Source organism: Metarhizium acridum, assembly GCF_019434415.1.
Source record: "Metarhizium acridum strain ARSEF 324 chromosome Unknown scaffold_1, whole genome shotgun sequence".
NCBI lineage: Eukaryota > Fungi > Ascomycota > Sordariomycetes > Hypocreales > Clavicipitaceae > Metarhizium > Metarhizium acridum.
The window spans coordinates 1,133,948-1,156,622 of NW_027094015.1; the positions used below are offsets into that span (position 1 = coordinate 1,133,948).

General features: G+C 33.9%; 2 protein-coding genes across 2 annotated transcripts; both read right to left on the minus strand.

The window, feature by feature from the left end:
• Positions 1-12,616: 12,616 nt before the first annotated feature.
• J3458_000292 (uncharacterized protein) lies at positions 12,617-18,640 on the minus strand. Its single transcript, XM_066116053.1, has 4 exons — positions 18,528-18,640; positions 18,169-18,469; positions 14,513-18,043; positions 12,617-14,459 (listed from the first exon to the last, which is right to left on the minus strand). The coding sequence occupies exons 3-4, from the start codon at positions 15,545-15,547 to the stop codon at positions 12,822-12,824; spliced, it is 2,673 nt and encodes an 890-aa protein (XP_065977934.1). The 5' UTR covers positions 15,548-18,043; positions 18,169-18,469; positions 18,528-18,640; the 3' UTR covers positions 12,617-12,821.
• J3458_000293 (uncharacterized protein) lies at positions 16,947-20,501 on the minus strand (the record flags this gene model as incomplete). The annotated part of the gene is made up of 3 exons (XM_066116054.1): positions 18,528-20,501; positions 18,169-18,469; positions 16,947-18,043 (listed from the first exon to the last, which is right to left on the minus strand). Exons 1-3 carry the CDS (start codon positions 20,184-20,186, stop codon positions 16,947-16,949), a joined length of 3,057 nt encoding a protein of 1,018 aa, XP_065977935.1. The 5' UTR covers positions 20,187-20,501.
• Positions 20,502-22,675: the final 2,174 nt, after the last annotated feature.

Sequence of the window (22,675 nt, forward strand, 5' to 3'; positions counted from 1 at the left end):
ATAACTTTTTTCGTAATATTACTTATATAAACGATTATTTGCCTTAATAATTATTTTGATAAAGTTATTAAATAACTTAGAATAATCTTCTTAATAAATATTATCCTTTACTTTTTCTTTAAGTCCTTAATAAAAAACTTTTATTTTAGGTTTAATATTTTAGTTAAGTTTTACTATAATACGCTTAAACTCCTTAGCGTAATAAGCTATAAATTTAGTTTACTTAAGTTAAGTAAGCTATTATATAGCTTCTTTATACTTATTAAGGTTTTTAAATATAACGAGAAGTTATTCTTTAAAGGTTTTATAATTAAAGAAAATATAAATAACTTTTACTTTAGCTTTAGCGTTATATTTAAGATATACGTGAAGGGTTAGCTTTTATTATTTTATTACTTTTCTAGTTAAGAGGTTACTAATATAAAGAATTTATAACTTAAGTATTATATAAATTTTTTCGTTAACTTATAAATAAGCTTAAGCTTATATAAGAAAGTTCCTTATATTACCCTTATAACTATTATATAATTTAAGCTTAAAGAATTTTAACATATTATTATTATTAATAAAGAATATAAGTATAAGATTTTAAACTACTATAAGTTTCTCTTCTTATATCTTAAGTTTTTCGTAGAGATTATTCTATTAATTAAAAAGCTATTAATTTTACTTCTTAAGCTTAGTAATCTTATTATAAAGGTACTTTATTATCTCCCTAAAATTAATAGTCTTTCCGCTTAAAGTAAATATCTTAGAAGTTATTATTACTTAAAGTTTTAAGGTAACTTATTAAATAGAATTAATTAAAATATAATAATAGCTTAGATTCTAAGGTATAATAGGTTTATTTCTTAGAAAGTAAGTTAGGTTAAATACTATAAAGTAGCTTTTAAGTAGTATTATAATAAAGCTATTAAAAGTATAACTCTTAATAGTAAAACTATTACTTAAATTAATTAATAAAGAACTAAACTACCTAATTATAGAAATATCTTCTCCTTAAGTACTCGTTTATCTCTCTATTATAATCCTAGATTAGATAAATCCTATTTAATCCCTCGTGTTAGATTAGGTTAATCCCCTTTAATCTATTAAGTTAAATTAAACTAATCCCATCTAATCCCTTTACGTAACCTGCGATCCCGTTAGCCCCATTCTTATCTACATGCTAGCGGCCTATAACGCCGGCTAACTGCTTTAGGTACCCTTAGTTCGTAACATATAATACGTGTAATAAAGTAAAATTAGCGTAACACGTATTATACGAAGAATTATAACTAATATTATTACCTAAAAGAGTATAGTAAACTATTATAATAAACTTTATTATTAAACTATTAAAGTTAAAGAACCTATAATAGAAGTAACTTATAATAGCATTTTAATTATTATAAATAAACTTATAAAATACGCCTATTATATTCTATATAAGAAATTAAATAATACTAAGAACTTAGTATATATATTCTTTAAAATAGTTATTATATAATATAAATTATTAATAAAGCTTATATTAAATTATAATAAATTATTTACCTTAAATTTTTAGAAATACCTTATAGAAACTATAAAGATTAAATAAAGCTTATTAATAGCATTCCACTTATAATTGAATAAATAAATAAAAATCTTGAATTAAATACTTAAATAATATTTATAAAGCTATATTAACTACTAATAGAATAATTAAGTAAAGTAACTACTATTAGTATAATAGGCTTATAATAGCTTTAAGATTAATAATATAAAGATATTACTATTTAAGGTAAATTACGAATTTAACCCTATTATTAAGATATATATAATATAGAATATAAACGCGCTAGTAGCTATAATATATATAATAATTATAATAGAAATATAAAAACACTTATAATAGAAATAAATATTTTTATAAAACCAAATAAAATACTACGTAAATAAAAAGAGATTACTAGCACTAATTTTAAAGAAAAGATATAAAGTATATTTTATTCGTAAAAATATTAAAACTAAGTAACCTAATAATAAACTTAACTAAAAGAAGATTAAATTATTTCTTATTAAACGGAAAATCTTAAATATTAACTATAAACTATTATTATTAAATAAAATGAAAATCTATTCTATATTTTATATATTACTATTAAAGAAAGCATTAAATAAATTTATAATTACTATAAATATTATAATAAAAGACACTAATAAATATAAAGTTAAATAAATACTTAAAGTATAAGGGGATATAAAGAATTATTATTATCTTATTAAATAAAAGGGATATTTAAACTTTAAAAACACCTAGAAACTAGCTAAAAATCTTACGAATTACTTAACGTTACTTAAATAGTTTTATTTCTAAGAAACGTATTTTAATTAATTTTCTAAATATTATTTAATAACTTAATATTAAACTTAGTATTTAAGAAATAAATTAAAGTAGAATTTAAATTCTTAAAAGAAGTAAAAAGAACCCTTATAGTCTTTTAAAGCTATTTCGCTTTCTCACGTTTTACACGTTCTAACTCTTTAACGTTATTAATACCACGTGTAACCGCACGCATTATTTTCTTAAACTATAATTTCTTTTATTTTTATAGACGCTCTTCTTTAATAGACTTAAGCTCTCTTTTAAAACGCATATAATAATCGGCTATCTAATAAAGCTAGGCTAGCGAGATACCTTACACGTTATAATAGAACTTATAATTTATTACGCATTAAGCGTAATAAGAAGAGTTAAAAGAAGACAGTTAATAAGAGGCAGAGCTCTTACAAATATAGTAAATACAAGTGTATTGTGTATTGTATTTTGTATTATATTATATTTTCGTGTATTGTATTTAAATACATTACATTACATAACTAAAATACTTATAAATGTATTATTAATAAAAAAAACCCCTGTTTTTTTAAACTTAAGATTATAGGGCTAATTATAGGGGTTATAAGGGAAGATTTTATATTATTAAAAAGAGCTAAATTAGCTCTTTAAAATGCTCCACTTTTTACTATTATAAGTTACCACATTAAAAAGTTATAACCAATTAAAAATTCGCCCCGCTTTACTTACTTTTTATTTTAAGACATAACTTTAAAGCTTAATATCTCGCTTAATATTCACATTTTAAGGTTAATTTTTAAAGATTTAGAATCACGTGATTTTTAGCTTTACTTTAATATATAATATGCTTATATAAGCATTTATTTCTATTATTAGATATTTTATAGCCTTATAATACATTTATAGGTATTCTTATCTTGTAATATATTATAATATATTATAATATAATACATTATAATATAGTATAGTAAAAAATACAAAAAATACAAAAAATATAATATATTTAGAGGTCTAATAAAAGGTAATACCCTTTTTCTTATAGTAGGAATAAGAAGCCTTCTTTATAGTCTTAAAGCTAAAAAGAATTAAATATAATAAAGCCTTATATTACTTAAACTTCTAAGAACGCGTCCTTAACCTTTACTTAATAATATAATTAGTAGGTATAATAGCATATAATAATAAAGGAGGGAAAATTTACCTAAGCTCTTAGCTAGCCTATTTTAATAGCCTTAAGAATAAAACTAATAAAGAAGGGATATAATATTATAAATAATACTATATAAGATATAAGATAAAACTATATTAGCTAAAATAGGTATAACTTATAGGTATAATAAGAAAAAGAGAGGCATATAATTAAGTATATAATCTAAGAGGGATTAAAGACTTAAGCTATTAAGTTAATAATTTAAGATAAAACTTAATAAAATTAATAATTAAGCTAATTAATTAAGAAGTTAAAGGGATTAATAGTTAAGCTAATTAATTTAAAATTATAATAAAGAAATAAACGAGTACTTAAGAAGAAGATATTTCGCTATAATTAAATAGTTTAATTCTTTATTAATTAATTTAAGTAATAGTTTTACTATTAAGAGTTATACTTTTAATAGCCTTATTATAATACTACTTAAGAGCTACTTTATAGTATTTAACTTAACTTACTTTCTAAGAAATAGACCTATTATACCTTAAAATCTAAGCTATTATTATATTAACCTAATATACTTAATATTATAATATATAACTTTTAATCGATTTAAATAGCTTTAATTAAACCTATAGCTTATTAGCTCTTATAAACCTTATAATAACACATTAATTTAAAGCTTTAAGCTATTATCGCCCTTTTTTTAGGTTAATAAGTAGTTTAACCACATATAAAAGGCGTCTCTTTAACTTTATATTCTAGGTACTTATATTACTATAAATAAGTGTATTATTAGCTATTAAGAAAGATTTAAAGAGATAATTATTATCCCTATAAAACTAACGCTTAAGGGCTTTAAAGTGTAGGTTATAGCTTAAAAAGGCTACTTTTTATAGTGGATTTAGTATATATTAAACGCTATATTAGGCCCTATTATAAAATAATGCTACTAGAAGTAAAAGAGGGCTATTAATAATATAAGTATCCCGTTAAACCTAACCTAAAGTGTTATTATTACCCTAGTAAATCTACTATTAAAGTAAATATATCACGTCTTTTTAAATAACCTCTTTTCGTTATTAGACCTCTTTTAAGCCTTACGAAAAATAGGTATTAGGGCTATAAGCACCTACCGCATTAATTATAGCTTATACGAGCTCTTTATATAGGCTAAAAAAGACGATATAAAGGGTAAATATTAGCCTTAAGGCCGTATTAAAAGCATGCTTACGCTTAATAGACTTATAAGAGCTTTAATAGATAGATTTACTAGTATTTCCCTTATTAATTTATCTCTTAAGCCTTTAAGTTAATTAAAATACGTGGAAAAATAATACCCTTATACTATTATTAACTACTATTTATATAGGCAAGGAATTTAAGGAAAAGGTTTACTATAAGCTAATATTAACGTAACTATAATTACAGCTAATTAAGCAAAAATTTAATAATAAGCCCGTAAAGGTTCTTTTTATACTATTAATAATAGCGGATTATAATAATTTTATAGGCGCTATTAATATTAAAGATTAATTATAGGCTTTTAAGGGATTTAATTACCGGATTTATAAGGGAAGTTAGCAGGTAATTACGTAGACCTTTCTTCTTAAGGTAACTCTTATAAATAGCTTTATTTTATAGGCTTATAATAGTAGCTTAGCTTAGAACCCTTATGTAAAATAATACGAGTAGCGCTATTAGCTTATTAAGAAGCTTTTTAAAGCCTTTATAAAAGATAGCTTAAGCTAATAGAGATTTCGGTTAGGCGACATTTTTACGCTTATATTATAGTATAAACTTATCCGTTAAGGGAAAAGAGCTTAATGCTACGCTTATTAGGGCCTTTAATATAGTTAAATTAGGTTAAAAAGTTAAAGAAAGCCGCTTATAAAGGCCTCTAGGAATAGCTTTAAAAAAAGGGCTTGAACATTTTAGAGCTATAATTAAAGCTCTTATAAATATAGTAAATATAAGTGTATTATATATTGTATTTTATATTGTATTGTATTTTCGTGTATTATATTTAAATATAATACATTATATTCTTAAAATACCTATAAATGTATTATTAGGGAAAAACGCTAGTAAATTTTTTACTTATATATATAAGGTTAATTATAAGGCTTATAAGAAATATTTTTATATAGTTAAATAGAGTTATTTTAGTCCTTTAAAATGCATTAATTTATATTATTATAAGTTATATAATAAGATAGTAATTTATATTTTTATTATTTAAAATATATTATTAAAAATTTAAAATATAAAGTTTAAACTTTAAATATATAAATTTTATAAAATTAAATACTTTAAAGCTATTAACGCGTTAATTAATTATATTACTTAATTATTATTATTTTTAAGTCCTTTTTTCTTGATTTATATAGTATTAAACTTAAATTTTTAAGCTTTATTATCTAATATCTTAATAATTATTACAAATATAATAGTAAATAATATATTATTATAAACCTTAATATTATATTAATATAATACTATTTTTTATATAATTAATTCTTAATAATATATTTAAATATATACTATAAAAAGACTTAAGAGTAAATATTAAATTTCAAAAAATATAAATGTAAGTAACTTTTTAAATATATAACTTATAATATTAATATAAATATCTTTATAAAGCTAAAGTTCTTCTTATTATTATAAAATTCAAAAAAAATATTAAAAGCTTTATTTTATACTAATATAAAGCTATTATACATTATAAATATTACTATCTTTCTCTTCTTCCCTATTTTTAGTACTATTTATAAATTAAACTTTAAAAATATCTTTATTACTACTAGAAAAAGCTGAATTTTCATTTAATTTAGATTTTTTTAAATTTAAGCTAAGATAAGAGAATAAATTATAATATTTCTTTATCTTAACTCGTTTTTCCTTATTTTTAGCCTAGTTTTTTAATAATAAAATTTTTTAAATATTAGAATATATTAAAGAGGTTCTTCGCTTATTAATTACGTTATCTTCTTAATTAAAATTCCCTTCTATAGCTCTTAAAGTAGCTAGAATAGCTAAATATTTTCGTGCTATTATTAAAAGAATTAAAAAAGCTTTAATAGAATTAGCCTACTAAATAAATATATCTTCCTATTAAAAGTTAATATTTTTTTTAATATAATTAAGCTTATAAAGTTAAGGTTATTATAATAAAAGTTAAAAATACCTTATTATCTTCTAAATTAAGCTTATAATAACTAGAAATCTCGTTTTTTTTAGTTTCTTTAATAGCTTTATTTTTTTACTTAAAAAATAAGTTATTAAATAAACTAGGCTTTAATTTAAGCCTAGAATCTTTATAAGATGTTAATTTCTTAGCTAATTACTCTAAATTAATTATTACTCGATTATTTAAATTAAAACTAAAAGAAGAATCTTCTTCTATTTTTATATTTAAAATAAGCTTATTTTTAGGGTCTTTTATATATAATTTATATGTTCTAAGATATAATTAATTATAAAATATTAAAAAAAAAGTTATTTTTATACTTACTCTTAATATTCTGTTTTTAAATTATTTAATAATAAATGTAAAGTAGTTAAATTTATATTAAATCGGGTTTTAACCGTTTTAATATTAAATCTAGGGTCTAATATAGTAGCAAATCAATAAGGCTTCTAAAAACTATAATTATTATTAATATTTTTTAGAAAATAGTAATTTAGTTTCTTTAAACCTATATTTAAAGCTAAAATAAAAGCTTTAGTGTAACGGTGGCTTAGGTTCTAAGGCACAGTAGGTCTGTTTCTTAGGAAGTAAGTCAGGTTGAATGCTACAGAGTAGCTTTTGAGCAGTATCACAATAAGGCCGTTAAGAGTATAACTCTCAATAGTAAAACTATTGCTTAGATTGATCAATAGAGATCTAGACTATCTGACTATGGGAATACCTCCTCCTTAAGTATTCGTCTATCTCTCTATTGTAGTCCTGGATCGATTGGCTCGACCATCGATCCCTTCGAGCCTTGATCGACTGGCTCGAGGTTCGGTCGGTTCGATCCTCCCTGGTCGATGTGTTTGAACATCGACCTCTTCGATCGCCTCTTGGGTCACGTGGCTGGTCACGTGCCCCTGCCTTCTTCTTGTGCCCACGGGTCGTGCCTGTCCTAGCCGGTGCGGTCCCGTCCCGTGTCTTGTGCAGTGTCGTTCGTAACATTTAGCTAATAGATTATAAGCGTTTTTCTATAAATAAGTTAAAATAGTTATTATTTTAATATAAAAAGTTTAAAAATATAAAAAACTTACGTTTTTAAGCTAACTTTCTTTATCTTTTAATATATTTTCAAGAAGAAAGTATATTTTAAAGATATAAAAAGATACTAAGCTTATAATATTATTAGAGCTCTTACGAATATAGTAAATACAAGTGTATTGTGTATTGTATTTTGTATTGTATTGTATTTTCGTGTATTATATTTAAATATATTACATTACATAACTAAAATACTTATAAATGTATTATTAGTAAAAAAAACCCCTGTTTTTTTAAACTTAAGATTATAGGGCTAATTATAGGGGTTATAAGGGAAGATTTTATATTATTAAAAAGAGCTAAATTAGCTCTTTAAAATGCTCCACTTTTTACTATTATAAGTTACCACATTAAAAAGTTATAACCAATTAAAAATTCGCCCCGCTTTACTTACTTTTTATTTTAAGACATAACTTTAAAGCTTAATATCTCGCTTAATATCCACATTTTAAGGTTAATTTTTAAAGATTTAGAATCACGTGATTTTAAGCTTTATTTTAATATATAATATGCTTATTTAAGCATTTATTTCTATTATTAGATATTTTATAGCCTTATAATACATTTATAGGTATTCTTATCTTGTAATGTATTGTAATATATTACAATACAATACATTACAATACAGTATAGTAAAAAATACAAAAAATACAATACATTTAGAGGTCTGAATATTATAAGCCTAGCTTTATAATTTCTTTATAGGCTTATTAAAAACCTCTAAAATACTTAATAAAGTCTCTAAATTAAGCTATTCTTACGTTATTAAATTAGTATCTTTAAAAGCTACTATATTTATAACGTTTTATAATAATATAATAGCTTTTTTAAGTATAATAGTTGTATTTATTATTCTAAAAGTTAAATTCCATCTTATTACGTTTACTAAGTTAAGTAAAAATAGTTAGTAATAATTATTAATAGTTTTAAATAGATTTTTAAGGTTCTAATAGAAATAAAAGTAGTTTTAAATAGATTTTTAAGGTTTTAATAGAAATAAAAGCTATTAAATATATTATATAACTTACCTAATAGTATTTTTACAATATTATTATTTTTAGCTATAAAGCCCTTAAATTTAGCTTCTTTTAAAGCTTTAATCTATTAAGAATAAAGTTATTAGTTATTTTTAAGAAGAATTACTATTTTTTTTAACTTTTCTAATAATTCCTATATAATAATTAGCTTAAAATATATATAAATATAATAAAAAAAAACTTAAAATACCTAGAAGTAAATTAAAAAATTGTTTTTATTTTTCAGATAATAATTAATTAAATTCTTCTATTAAAAAGTATAAAAGCTTACTATTTTTGTATTTTTTAATATTTTTAAATGTTATTAATTTAGTAATAAACGTAAATATAATATCTTTAAAAATAATATTTAAAATATAAGCTATATAACGAATATTAAAAGGTTTTAGGTTTTTTTTCGTATAAAAGTTTAAAAAAGAGGTAAGAAAAGTGTTATTATTAAAGCTATTATCTCTAGTAAAACTATAATTTAAAATAAGTTAATGAAATATTATAAAATAACCTTATAATTAACTTACCTTAATATTTTTTCTGGTTTTATATTATATTCTAATAATAATTAATTAAAATAAAGATTAATAGAACTTTTAGTATAAGTATTAGGTAAATATTTAAATCCTATATATAATTAGTTTAAAAAGTTAAATAATAATATAATATTATGTAATAAAAATAAGAAAAAATAATAAAAATAATAAACTAATTAATTAAATAGTATTTTAAATTAAATTTAAAGTTTAGCTAATTAGCTATAACTCTTAAATAAGATTTAAAATTAATAAAAGTCCAAATATTAAGTTGAATAGATATATAACCTAATTTATTAACTTAACTTTAAATTATATTAATTATATTCTTCTTTATCTTTAAATATAAAATATCTATATAAAAAAGTATATTCTAATAGTGAAAAAAGCTAGTATCTTAACTAAAATAAGTTAATCTTAATATTATAATAAAATATATAATATAATATTTTAAACTTACTTATTATAATAGCTTATTAACTTTTTAAAGCTTTTACTAGTAATAGTAGTAAAAGATAGGTTATTTTAAAGCATAAACTTAATAGCTAGTATAAGAGTAGTATCCTTAGAAAATTCACTAATAATAGTATTATTTCTAGGTCTTTTATTGCCTCTTTTACTACTAGATATACTAGATTAAGCTAATATTTCAAATAATAAAGGTAATTCCGTATCAATAGGCACTATATATTAGTAACTTAGTAATTAATATCTTTAAAGTATTATAATATAATATTAATATTATATCAATATATTAAAAGAATAGTTTAAAGATAATAAGTTAATAACTTACACGTTAATTTAGAATTTTCTTCGTTTTTTAAGGTTATAATAGAAGAATATTTTTTTTTATAATATATAATACTATTAAAAGACTAAAAACGCTTTACTTTACTATAAGAAGTAAATAAATAGTCTTATTAAGTGTAAAAATAATGAATTAATCTTTCTTTATTAAAATTAATCTCTAATAATTAAAAATTAAAGAGATTATATTAAAAGATATATAATTTTAAACTAAATTAATAGCTCTTATTATTTTTAGGGTTATTTTAATATTAATTTAGCGTTAAAAGACTCGTAATAGAGTTATTATTCATAGATAAATTAGGTTTAAAATTAAAGGGATTTTCAGCTATTTTTAATAATAAATAAGATAGGGTTTTAAGGTAAAAAAAGTAATTACTATATACCCTAAAAATAGGGTTATTTAGTGAAAAAAAAAGTTTTATTAAAAGTAAGATATTAGTTAAGTTATAGGTGTTAAAGTATTAGTATAAAAAAAGAGAATTTTAAACTTTAAAGAGGGATAATATAGTTAATATATAAAGTTTAAATATAATAAAAGATATTATAAAAACCTTAAATTTAAGGCATTTTTTTAATGCTTAACTTACCCTTAAAACGTGTATATTCATATAAAAACTAATGAAAAATTTATAAGATAAAATATAACTATTATAAAATAATAGAATATACTAGTGTAATTATAATATATAAAGGGCTTTCTATTATATTACGTTAAGGCGTTTCTTCACCTAAAATATACATATATATACTATAAAAAGTATTTACATTTTTAAACTTTAAGTTAATATAACTTTTATAATATTAAACTTATAAAGATACACCTAATATATAAAGATAAAGCTTTTTAAAAGCTATTAATTAATTCTATTTTTATTTATTTTAATCTATTATTAATAGAGATATTCTAGTTTATATAATATAGCGTTTTTATTAAAGTAGGGTTACGCGGGGTAACTTAAATACTCTACTTTCTTTACACTACTAAATACTATATATAATATCTCTATAATTATTAATTAAAAATAAATAAAAATATTATTTTTAAATAACTAAGATTATAAGCTTTTAAATGATATTAATTTTATAATAAAATTCGTTTTTTTCATAGAGTTATAATAGATTAAATATATAGTATAATAAAAGTTATAGAATTTATTTTTAATATATATATATATATATATATATATTATAATATATATAAGTATATATAAGTATTTTATAATTATAAAATATATGAATAAATATAAAAAAAGCTAAAGAATTTTATAATATATAATTTATATATAATTTATATTATATTAATAAGAATATTTAAAATATAAAATATAATAAATAATTTAAATTAGTAATAAATAAAGGAAAAATAAAAAGAATATATATTATTAAGGATATATTATTATAAAAGTATCTTATATTATATATATATTTTTATTTCTTATTTAATAATATTTTTAAAATAATTAATATATATTATATATTTTTTAGTTTTTATATATAATATAAGTAAAAAAAATTATTTAAAAAATATTTACTTAATTTATATAATATAATATCTTTATAAAGCTTAAAAAAAACCTTATTCTTTAATTTATTTTATATAAAAAGTTATATAATATTTTATATTTATTTTATTTTTAAAGTGAAATATTTTATTAATACGTAGACTTTTAAGTATAATTTTTATATTATTATAATAAGAAAAAAATCTATTATTATTATATATTTTTTAAAATTTATTATTAAATATTCTAATAATATATTTATAGGTATTTTATTTATGTATTATATTATATTATATTATAATATAATATAATACAATATAGTATAGTAAAAAATACAAAAAATATAATACATTTAGAGGTCTGGCTGTAATAAGTGCAATGTAGCTCTTTGTAAACTTGGAAATTACTGGTACTTCTATTATCATAATATTTCTTAGTGGGGCTTTATACCTCTTAATGCGATTTTTTCTATTGGCCAGAACCCTAGCTCGGTACGAAAAATGGACCTTAACACATTCAAAGGGATGGGGAATATCTGCAGTCTGAGATCCCGGAGGGAGGGGTGATGGACGGTGGCTTCAGCACGATTTACTTCTGGAGGCAGGGCGGCAGTGGAGATTGGGCATGGCCAACACCCAGACACGAGAGCGGTGCCAAGATGGGCTTTGGAGAACGCCGCCGTTACGGAGATGGCAATAATGGTGAAAGAGTGAAAGACGGTGGTGGGCTTGTCAGGGGCAGGATTGCCTTTGACAGGCATTTGAAGGATTTGTTGGCGTCTGATGCAGGACTGTGATGGCGTTTTTTTTTTTTTTTTTTGGGATCATCTTGTAGTTTTCGAGTCGTGTTGCACGCGTGCAGCATCTATTCCTCCTCTAATCAAGCAGTTACTGAATCAGCTGTGCTCATTTGTGTACACAAGATGCTCGTAACACGGCAACAAGCTTGACTCAACCTTTGGCCACTCTCAATAGGAACGAACTCAATGACAACGCTTTATCTCATTATAATCAGTTTGACTAATAAACGCTGACCTATCTATCCCAGTTGAACCTTGACCCCATTGTTCCCGTCTATAGCTGCCTGGTAACGAACAAAAAAAAAAGGAGGGGGGGGGAGGAAATGAACAAATACGTCGGGTACTCGCTCATTTCTCCCTCCACCAAGTGCAAAGATAGTTTGGCATTTCCATTGCATTACAGTCGTGCAAAGACCTTGCCAAAGATCTCCCTCGCCTTTAACAAGTTAACAACGCTCATGCGCTCATTGTCCAAGTGAGCAGAGTCACTAGCACGGCCGCAGGGTAAATGTGCTGCGGGTGCACCGAATTCCTTTTCCAAGAATCGAATGGCCGGGATAGAACCGCCTTCGCGAATATAGAGTGGCTGCCGTGGCTTTGATGACTTCGCTACCGAGGAAGCCTGCACATTTCCACCAGGAGAATCGCTCCGGTCAAAGCAGTCTGGCCACGCTTCAACGATAGCTTGTCCCAGAGTGCGGAATATCTCGTTGGTAGGGTCTCCCAGCCATGGTTCGGCCTTGTTATCAATATTAATGCTGAGTCTGTTCTGAGACTCGAGGAGCCCAAACTCGCGACGCAGGAACCATGACATCGCCTTGGAAACGTCCTCAACTTCTTGTCCAGGCACCAATCGTAGGCTGATGTGCGAGCTAGCATGGCTACTAACGAGGCTTCCATCTGGCCCAGATACTTTATATCGGTGGATGGTGAGGTTAGGCTCCCGCCATCTTGCCATGAGCGACTGTTTGAGCTTTTCTTCAGACACAGCCTGCGATTGATGATGTACCATGATGGAGGCAATCTCGTCATATCGCGCTTCCTCTTCAGGCGTAACAGGTGGAATGCCATCGTAGAATCCTGGAATTTGAATTCTGTTTCCAGGACCTTTCAGTTTGGATAGAACACAAGTTAGATCACTTAACGGTTCATCGGATAGATGAGATCCGTCCACTCCAGAATGAATGTCAGGCCGAGGAGAGTCAACGCAAATGGTGGCATGAAGCACACCACGAAGCCCATACGTTAAGCATGGGACTTCATCGTTGAGCCAATAGCTATTGGCCAGTAGGATATAGTCCACATGCCCAATAAGCTCCTTGTTCCGTTGCACAGCTTCTTCGAAACCTCGAGAGCCAAATTCCTCTTCGCCTTCAATCAGAAAGATGACATCGTTTTCTAGCTGCTGTGCTTGCATAAGATCTGTCACTGCATACAATGCCGCAATAATAGGCCCTTTGTTGTCACTCACTCCACGACCGTAAAGGAAGCCGCTGATCCCGGTGGCGGTGAATGGGTCCGTGGTCCACTTGCCTTTCTTACCATCGGCTGGCACCACATCGTAATGTCCGTAGAACAGTATACGTTTGCGTTGTTCCAAGGCCTCCTTCTTGCCCGAGAATTTGGCATAAACAACTGGGTTGTGGGCCTTTTCGGTGCTAAGCATTTCGACGTGGCCACCTAGGCGTTTGAAGAGTGACCCTAGAAAAGTGGCGCCTCGGCGGCAATCCTCAGCGTATTCAGATCGAGATGACACAGTTTTGTAAGAGACGAAGTCACTCAGTGTTGATAGCAGCAAGTCGTTGCTCTTCTCTGCAGGGCTCGGTTTCAGAGACGTCAAGTCCTTGACGGACCATATTGCAATGTCGTTGTCATTCGCGCCGGTAATGTAATATGGCTCCGACTTATGTGTGGTAATTGCAGAAGCTAGGATCTTGCCCTGATGCGCTTTCCACTTTCCAAGACACTGGTACTTTTGACTGACATGTCCGGATGATACATGGCCATGAGCACAGTAATGCGCTGTGCTGTATTTCTGTGCCGCTGTTAGAATACCAGTTTAGCCCCGAAATAAAAGAGACTACTTACACTAGCCCATCCGTTGGTTGAACCAGCCCAGAGGCATCCCCATCCCATTTGTAGTGACATGACGTCTCCTCCAGGGGCTTTAATCACCCTTAGCCTCTGAGTTGTGTCCAAATCCCATAGCTCTACTATGCCATCGAGCTTCCCAGCATATAGGAATGAGCCGTCAAGGGCAATTGATAGAACTGACTCCGCATCATCAGTGCCTAACGTCATAATTTCCTCGATGCCACCGTCATCTTGGTCGGCATGACCACGGCCGTTCCTATTTGACCCAGTCAAGCTCCAGAGCTTGATGGTACCATCGCCACCGCCCGAAATAAGAACATCATCATCTGCATCCACTTCAACTGTTGGACCTTGTGCCATCAGCATGCAGTATACGTAGCCATAGTGCGCAAAGTGACGGATGCTTCCGCTGTCAATCTCAAGAACAGCCTGTGCTCGGGGTATGAGAGCCCATCGATCTTCGCTTCTTCTCGGTGTAGTACCACCTCCAACAGCCTTTGAGTCGAAGAATCGATGACTTCTTCGGTCTGGATGACTTTGTGAGTCCGGGGATGCCCTCCTGGAAACATCACCAAGTCCCACCCATTGTATGGTCGTATTCTGGGCTCCAATATAGAGTGTGTCGTGCTGTGCGCTGTAAGCAGTGCAGAAAATATCGCCAACATCGTGCACGCCGTATATCTCGTAGAGGCGACGCAGAGTCTTGGGACACCAGACGTTTATGACGGCATCACCAGCGCTGGAGAAAAGGAGCGACGAATCGGGAGAAAGAAACAGCGACAGAATACATCTCTTATGTGCTTGGACTTGGCGAAGCTGATGGAACGTATCCAGGGACCATACAACAATTTCGCCATCTTGAGTGCCTGCGTATATGGAGTCGTGCTTCGAGCTGACGGCGACGGCGAGGACTGTGCTGTTGTGTTCGAGACTATGCATAAGCTTGGGGGTCTCTTTCGTGGTTTCGGGTGTTTCCAGAGCGTTTGAAACTGAGGACGAGAGAGATTCCTGTGCTCCAATAGAGGCCATGGTTGCTAGATGCAGCGACACAGCTCTCTGGTTAGCTTGGCTGTGACGGAGGTGGTCGGGGCCTTGATCGCATTCCAAAGCTTCTGTCCAACGACAGCTTCCTCCTCGAGTTCAATTAAATATGAATCGATAAGATACAGGGGAGACGGCGTTCAAATTTCTATGCGATGGGCTGCCTGAGGAGTTTGAATTGAAAAGAGACCAGGACTAAAAGGTGAGGGAAGGGAAAAGGAATCAGAGGAAGGTAAAGTTAACAAGTGACTCTTCAAAGTTGCGATGGCGTCAATTCAATGGCGTGGCATTGGCCCACCCCACAAGGTGCGAAGTCGGCGGGGCAAGAAGCTCCTTCCAGATGTATGGCCCCAGGTGCCGTCTTTTTGACAGCTCTTGCCCCCCCTGTCTCCCGCTATCCGGCACCGGTTGACTTAGCCGCAGCCTGAGGAAGGAGCCGAGCCACTGACTATTGCAGGAGGCCAGTCACAACTGATTCTTGGTTTCAACGTGGCCCCAGTTGCTTGCGACTCCAAACCACACCGCTCCTTTCTCTGGTGATACTGGAACGTGACATAAAGATCATCTGAATAAACTCACCGAATACATTGCCAGGCAGATTTTTCTCATCCACAGCTACGACCGGTCGCTGTTCTCGGCCTCTTGCTTCTTCAAATCGAATTCTGTCACAGCCGCCACAGCCTCCACCTGACACCCAGGCAGACTCGGAGTCGGATGTCGTTTTGGCGGCCGTCATCTCGCCGTCTCGTGGTGATTTCCAATCAAGATTTCAGATCAAAGAAAATTCAAGGTCTACCATTTCCTTGGGAACGGGAGATTCGGCAGTCCCTCTTTATGTACGAAGCACACATCTTGGGCCAGGCCATGGTCCTTGCGGGTCAGAATGCCTATGATTCTGCTCTGACCTTTGTGCTCCGTGAAATGCCAGTGGCTGAAAACGCGCTGGGCTTGACTTGATGACCTTATCCTTGTCGATCTGCCTCAGCGTCCGCTTAGTCAGGGACTTTGCATGCTCATGTTCTATCACTGGCTACAGAAGTGATAAGTTATAATTTATTAATAGTAAACGAAACGGAGACAAACAGTACCCAATGTACTTTTCTCCCTGCGTCACTACGTTCCCGGTTTCTCTGAAGAATGTCCTCGCAGGTTCGTTGCTCACAGAAGTATGGCCTAATCATTGACATGTTATAGGTCTTGGCAATAGTTAAGACTTTACGATGCTATACTATACAGGCCACATGTATGTCTTACTAGTTGGTATGTAAAGGTCAAACTGTTTATCATTATTCACGTGTACATTGGTCGCTCAAGTTCTGCAGGCTGGATGTGACCCTTCTATATCGCGCTTCCGAAAGTTGAGTCGCCCTACCTATCGACCCTACAATTAGTCCAAAAGAATATCGAAACTGAACTCATGATCAGTTTTCAACGAATACCGCGGCAGAGTCCATGGGCCGCACGAGCCAGTACCCAACCCATGGTGTACCCAGTCAAGTCTTACAACCGTGTCGTCGCGTTTCCGCTTGTGCAGCTCATACGGATGCGTGCAGCTGTCAATATCCTTTGTTGAGTAATGCATGGCTGAAAAGCTTGCACCATCTAGATCGCCAAAATTGGCCCTCAGAAGACGCCCCGTGGGCCCGAGAATCTCAACCCAACGAACGTCGGTCCTGTTCCCACCGTCCTGAGGAAACTCGTAATCAACCCACAGATGGTCAACAGTCGACTCCCAATTTCCGAATAATTGGGAGTATTTTTTATCTCGATATGACTCGCCCGGGCCGCGGCCCCACCATTTCGCTCGGTCTGCCCCAGCAAGGCCCAGGGTGATACCGATCCGTGCAAATGTCGATGGCAGACCCAAGCCGTGTGGCTTTCCTTTGACATTGATGGCGAGCGACTCTCCTCGGAAGTGATACGTCCATATGGTGTCAACCGCCCACAGAAGAGCAGGAGGGGCGATCCTCTGTTTTATTTCCACCGTAATGCCATCCTGGACTTCGCGGAATTGAACCTGCTTGACATGCGTAGATGTTTGATGCAGTCTGCTGTCTATCCACTCTCGCCCATGGCCGCCGCGATCGTTGTCCGTCAAAGCACGATAAAAGTCCATGGTAATGGGCTGGCTGATTATTTCAGGAGTGGGATTGTCTCTACGTTTCCAACTTACAAGGGTGCCTGTCGCCGTGTCTATAGCCCATGTTGAGCTCCCGGACGCAGAAGAAATGTTAACATGCGAGTCTGACGCCATTTGCAAGGTTGATTTCGGCATCGGCGGCTCAATAGACTGAATAGCATTGACAGACAACGGTCGCGACACCCGGAGCTCTCCGGTGGCAACTTGGTGATTAGCAGGTGCCCAATTTGTCTCGTGTTTCATTTGAAATTTGAGTTGCAAATACGCTTCGCCATGCACCTCTTTCAACATTCCGTTGTGAAACCCCTCGGCCGTCACAACAGCCTCCGTATGTGGGCTTATACCTAGGACGCGACGTGTATATTAGCATTGCGTTTGAAATGATATGCCCTGTTTCCCCCTTTTCTCCCACCATTCCGTTTGCTCTTTTTTTCTTCAAATCATTTTTTTTAAAGAATGCCCTCCTTACCTGTAGGTATTTTGACTCGGCCACCTGCAAATTCTTTCCCGTCAGAAACGATAGACCAAGTTGCGAACAAATGATCTAGCGCTAGAAAGTCATAACGATTCGCAACTGTAATGTTGTGGTGATGTAGTGACAGTGTTTGAACCGGCTCGATCGACTTGGCATACTCGGCAATATTGGAACTCACCGTATGCTCAGAGTACAATAAACCGTCCATGACAAAGTTGTAATCGTTAGGTTCGTCTCCAAAGTCGCCACCATACGCCACAAACTCCTCCCCATCTTTAGTCTTGGTTCGAAGACCCTGCTTAGTATTAGCAATGCCAGCTTTTGAACTACAACAGCCGTGGATGAGCCCTTACATGATTGGCCCATTCCCATACAAAGCCGCCCATCAGCCTTGGATGCTTGTAAAACAAATCAATATACTCCTTGGCATTGCCCTCCGAGTTGCCCATGGAATGCAAAAATTCGCAAAGCACTAGTGGTTTCTTCCAGTCGCGTTCTTTGGCAACTGACTCGACATAGTCGACATCAGGATACATGCGACTATATATGTCCGCCGTCTGCGCGTTCCAATCACCCTCATAATGAACCAGCCGGGTATTATCCATGGACTTGATAACGTCGTACATGGCCTGGTGATTTCGTCCATAGAATGATTCATTCCCAAGCGACCACATGATGACGCACGCGTGGTTCTTATCTCGGGCAACCATCTGTCGTGCTCGATCGACATACTGCTCTTTCCAAGCAGGATTATCAGAGGTGTAGCTCGCCGCGTCGCCGCCCACTGCCCCGAAACCATGACACTCCAAGTCCGCTTCGTCGAGGATCCAAAGGCCCAGTTCGTCAGCCACGTCGTACAAACGCGGGTCGTTTATCTGGTGGGATGTGCGAATGGCATTGATGTTGTACTGCTTCATGATGAGCAGGTCCCGACGCATAAAGTCGTACGGCACTGCACGACCATGGTCCGGGTGGTGCTCGTGCCGGTTGACGCCTCGGAGCTTGACGGGACTCCCGTTGATGCAGAATACCCCGTCTATCAAGCCCGTCTTTCGAAATCCGACGCGGTGAACCAGACTGCACTTGGTGCCGTCAAGAAAGTTGAGCACCAGGGTGTATAGGTACGGCGTCTCCGCGGTCCATTTGTGCGGGTTTGGGACGTCAAGTTCGAACTCATCCGAGCTGGAAACCTTGATTGTATTCGCGACAACTTGCTCGTGCGTCGTAGCATCAAGGAGCTTCAGTTGGACGGCACAAGACGCGCTGACGTCGACTTTGACGCGCAGCGTTGCATTCTCGAATCTGTCGTCCAAGTCTGTGACGACGTGGAAGTCGACGGGGTGTACTTTGGGAAAGGCATGGAGGTAAACGTCTCTGAAAATGCCGCTGAGCCACCACTCATCTTGGTCCTCAATGTAGCTCCCGTCGCAGCGCTGGTACACTTCCACGGCCAGGCGATTCTCTCGGCCGATTTGAATATGCTCCGTCACGTCGAACTCACTAGGATTCCGAGAGCCCTGCGAATACCCAACTTCCTTCCCATTAAGCCATACTGTGAATGAGGAATCTACCCCTTCGAATCGCAGCCGCAGCTGGTGATTTGCAAACGACCCATCAACCTCGAACGAGGTCACGTATCGACCACACTCGTTCTCCTGGTACGAAACATTGGGCGGATCTACCGGCCACGGATACAGGATATTGGTGTAGTGCGGACCCTTTCCGAATCCTTGGAGTTGCCACATTCCCGGGACGACTATATCCTTGAAAGAGGTGTCCTTGAAGTCCGACTTGTAAAAGTCGCGCGGCCCGTCGAATGGTGACTTGGACCAGTGGAACTTCCATTTCCCAGAGAGACATTGCGCTTTGGCTTTACCAACGTCCCTCGTGAGCGCGGCTGCTTCGGTGTCGTAGAGGTAGAAGTTGCTTCGGGGTGGGAGAGTGTTGCGATGGACGACGTGGACATTGCTCCAGTCCGGGAGGGAGCTTGGATGAGATGGTGGAAGCGGCATGTCTACTGTGAAGAACTGTATATGACTAGGGGCCACTGAGAATTGTGTAAGTTGGAACCGGGAGGGAATTTGGGGTGCACATGGAACAGCTGCTTTTCGCGAGACAGATTGGCTATTAATTCATGGGCGAGTACACAGTGCCAGTTGGTGCAAGTTGTTATAATGGCGAAGTATCTCGCGTGACGTGGATTCAAGACGGGATGACACGGTCACGGCCTCAGGAGGGGAGATGAGAATAAATTATAGGAAAGTCAGCGTCGACATGAAGATGGCTCGAGTTGCAGGTTCGATGAGGAGGTTGAGGGGTAGCTTTTGAGGATGGAGGGTCATGGTTCGACTTGATTGGAACACACGCGGCCAAGCTTCGAGATTTAGGCCAAGTCCACATGACTTCATCAGTTTCCAGCTACAGCTCGGAATGAAACACGACTTCTTTTCATCCCTGTGCTTTGTACAACTCGCCAATTGATGTCGGGTTGCATCTCGGCTCGCTCATATGCACACTTTGGAAATACCACGAGACAGCTTTCGCAGCTTGACGGCGTTGCACGCGTACGCAGGTGCATGAGGTTGAACACGAGTATAACTCTTGTGAATACTCCAACTTGTCCATTAGGAGCGAATTCGTCCCAGTGATCCATGATGAGCACTTACACGCGTATCCGTAGGCTACCAGCTCCGCCGTGAGACAGCAACGATTCACCCAGCATCGACGGCGTCCATCGGCACAGAGACGCCGAGGACAACTCTCAACATGATAGCAACGGTCATCCAGGCTCCAGAATGGCCTGGCCACATGGTCAAGCCTCTCATATTCCTCGCCGGAACCACAACGCCAACGCCAGACGGCGACTGGCGTCAAAAACTCATCAATCGTCTCTCTCAGTACCCCGTCACGTTCCTCGACCCGACCAACAAGAACTGGGACTCTACCTGGACAGAAGACTTCTCCGACATTCGCTGGATGAGGCAAATCAGATGGGAGCTACACCTGCAAGAGCAAGCTGATATCGTCGTGGTCTTCTTCCATGAGAGCACTCTGGCGCCAGTCAGCCTGCTGGAATTGGGTATGCATGTCCGGTCGGGAAAAGTTATAGCCTGCGCAATGCCGGGCTATGCGAAACGCGGAAATGTTCAGGCTGCCTGTGGCATGTACGATGGTGAATTTGTGACCAGCGAGGAGGAGTTGGCTCAGGCCGTTGAAAGCAGGTTGAGGGACCGATTCAAGCTTAGCAATATTGAAGCTACTGCCGGGTTTAGGGGTTACTGATTGATGAAGGTCTCCTCGAAGACAACGTACCCATAATAGACAGGATACCCAAGATTTCTACCAACTTGGAAGGAATACGGCATCTCTGCACCAGCTGGAAACGTTCATCATCGTGAATTTTGTTGGAAGCCCACTGGTATTGACTAGTATCTTTAAAACGCCAGCAGAAACGGGTCAAGGTAGAGTAATTTTTAATCAAGATGTTATAGCTACAACACTTAACAAGAATAATGTCGAGTTGCAGGTTACATGCTTCAACCACCCCGACTAACTTTCCAGCGTCTTGGAGCTGTCTCGGAGAGGATGACATATCAACACTTGTCTGTTCAGTAGAGACCACTTACCTACATCATAAATGAGCTTGTAGCAACCTTGGGCTTCTCATAAGCAGAGCCATCATTCATTCATTGCTATCGGACCAGCATTTATATTTGTTCTTCTGCAACTGAGCATCTCACCAAGCCTTGTATGCAACTGAATCTTGCAGACAGTGCAGCCATCGCTCAAGCAAAGGTACCCTTCTTCAAGACACCATCTTATGACGCTTCTCTAAAAATTCCAATTGAAGACACTGGCCCCTTTCTACTCCATTGCGATGACTTTCAGCCTGGTGAACCAGACGCATTGTAGGTCAAGACGGCACTGATTTCGAGCATATCAGTGCGTGCCTGCCTACTTCGGCTCTGATCGTTACGAGAGTACCCTGGTGATTTCCGACACGGGACGCTTGAAATATATGACCCGGCAGAGGCAATGGTGTACCTACACGAGTATTTCCAAATGAGGGGATTCTGAAATTTTCAGAAGCAAAATATTCGACAGTGGTGTGAGCAATTCAACAACGCTTCGGGAGATGAGAGATTGCGAGAATTGGACGAGGCGCACTATTGGGCGTACGCACGCCAGTCGACAACCCGGCGTGCGTAGTCCTGCTCAATAGAATGTAACTTGCCAGCAAACGGGTAGCTCATGCACAAGGTGCTAGGAGCTATTTTGCAATACATAGAATAGTAGCGGAGTGGATCGTACTATAGTAGTAGTATGCTCAGCTTCTCCTGAAATAAAATGGATGTGCGGCTGCCATATAAGAGTAGTTTTCCTGGAGAAATCCCGGGATGCCCTATAGTCAGCAAAGGAATCCAAAGGAATAAAGTTGCGCCCGTCATTATCCCAAGGTGGAATTACAAGCGTCTTGGGCGCCGGGGTCAACCCAGACGGG

Excerpts from the sequence above, each read along its gene's own strand:
- J3458_000292 (XM_066116053.1), bottom strand. The coding sequence starts at position 15,547 with ATGGCCTCTATTGGAGCACAGGAATCTCTCTCGTCCTCAGTTTCAAAC. Across the intron at positions 14,460-14,512 it reads CAACCAACGGATGGGCTAGT|AAATACAGCACAGCGCATTA; the intron begins GTAAGTAGTCTC and ends ACAGCGGCACAG.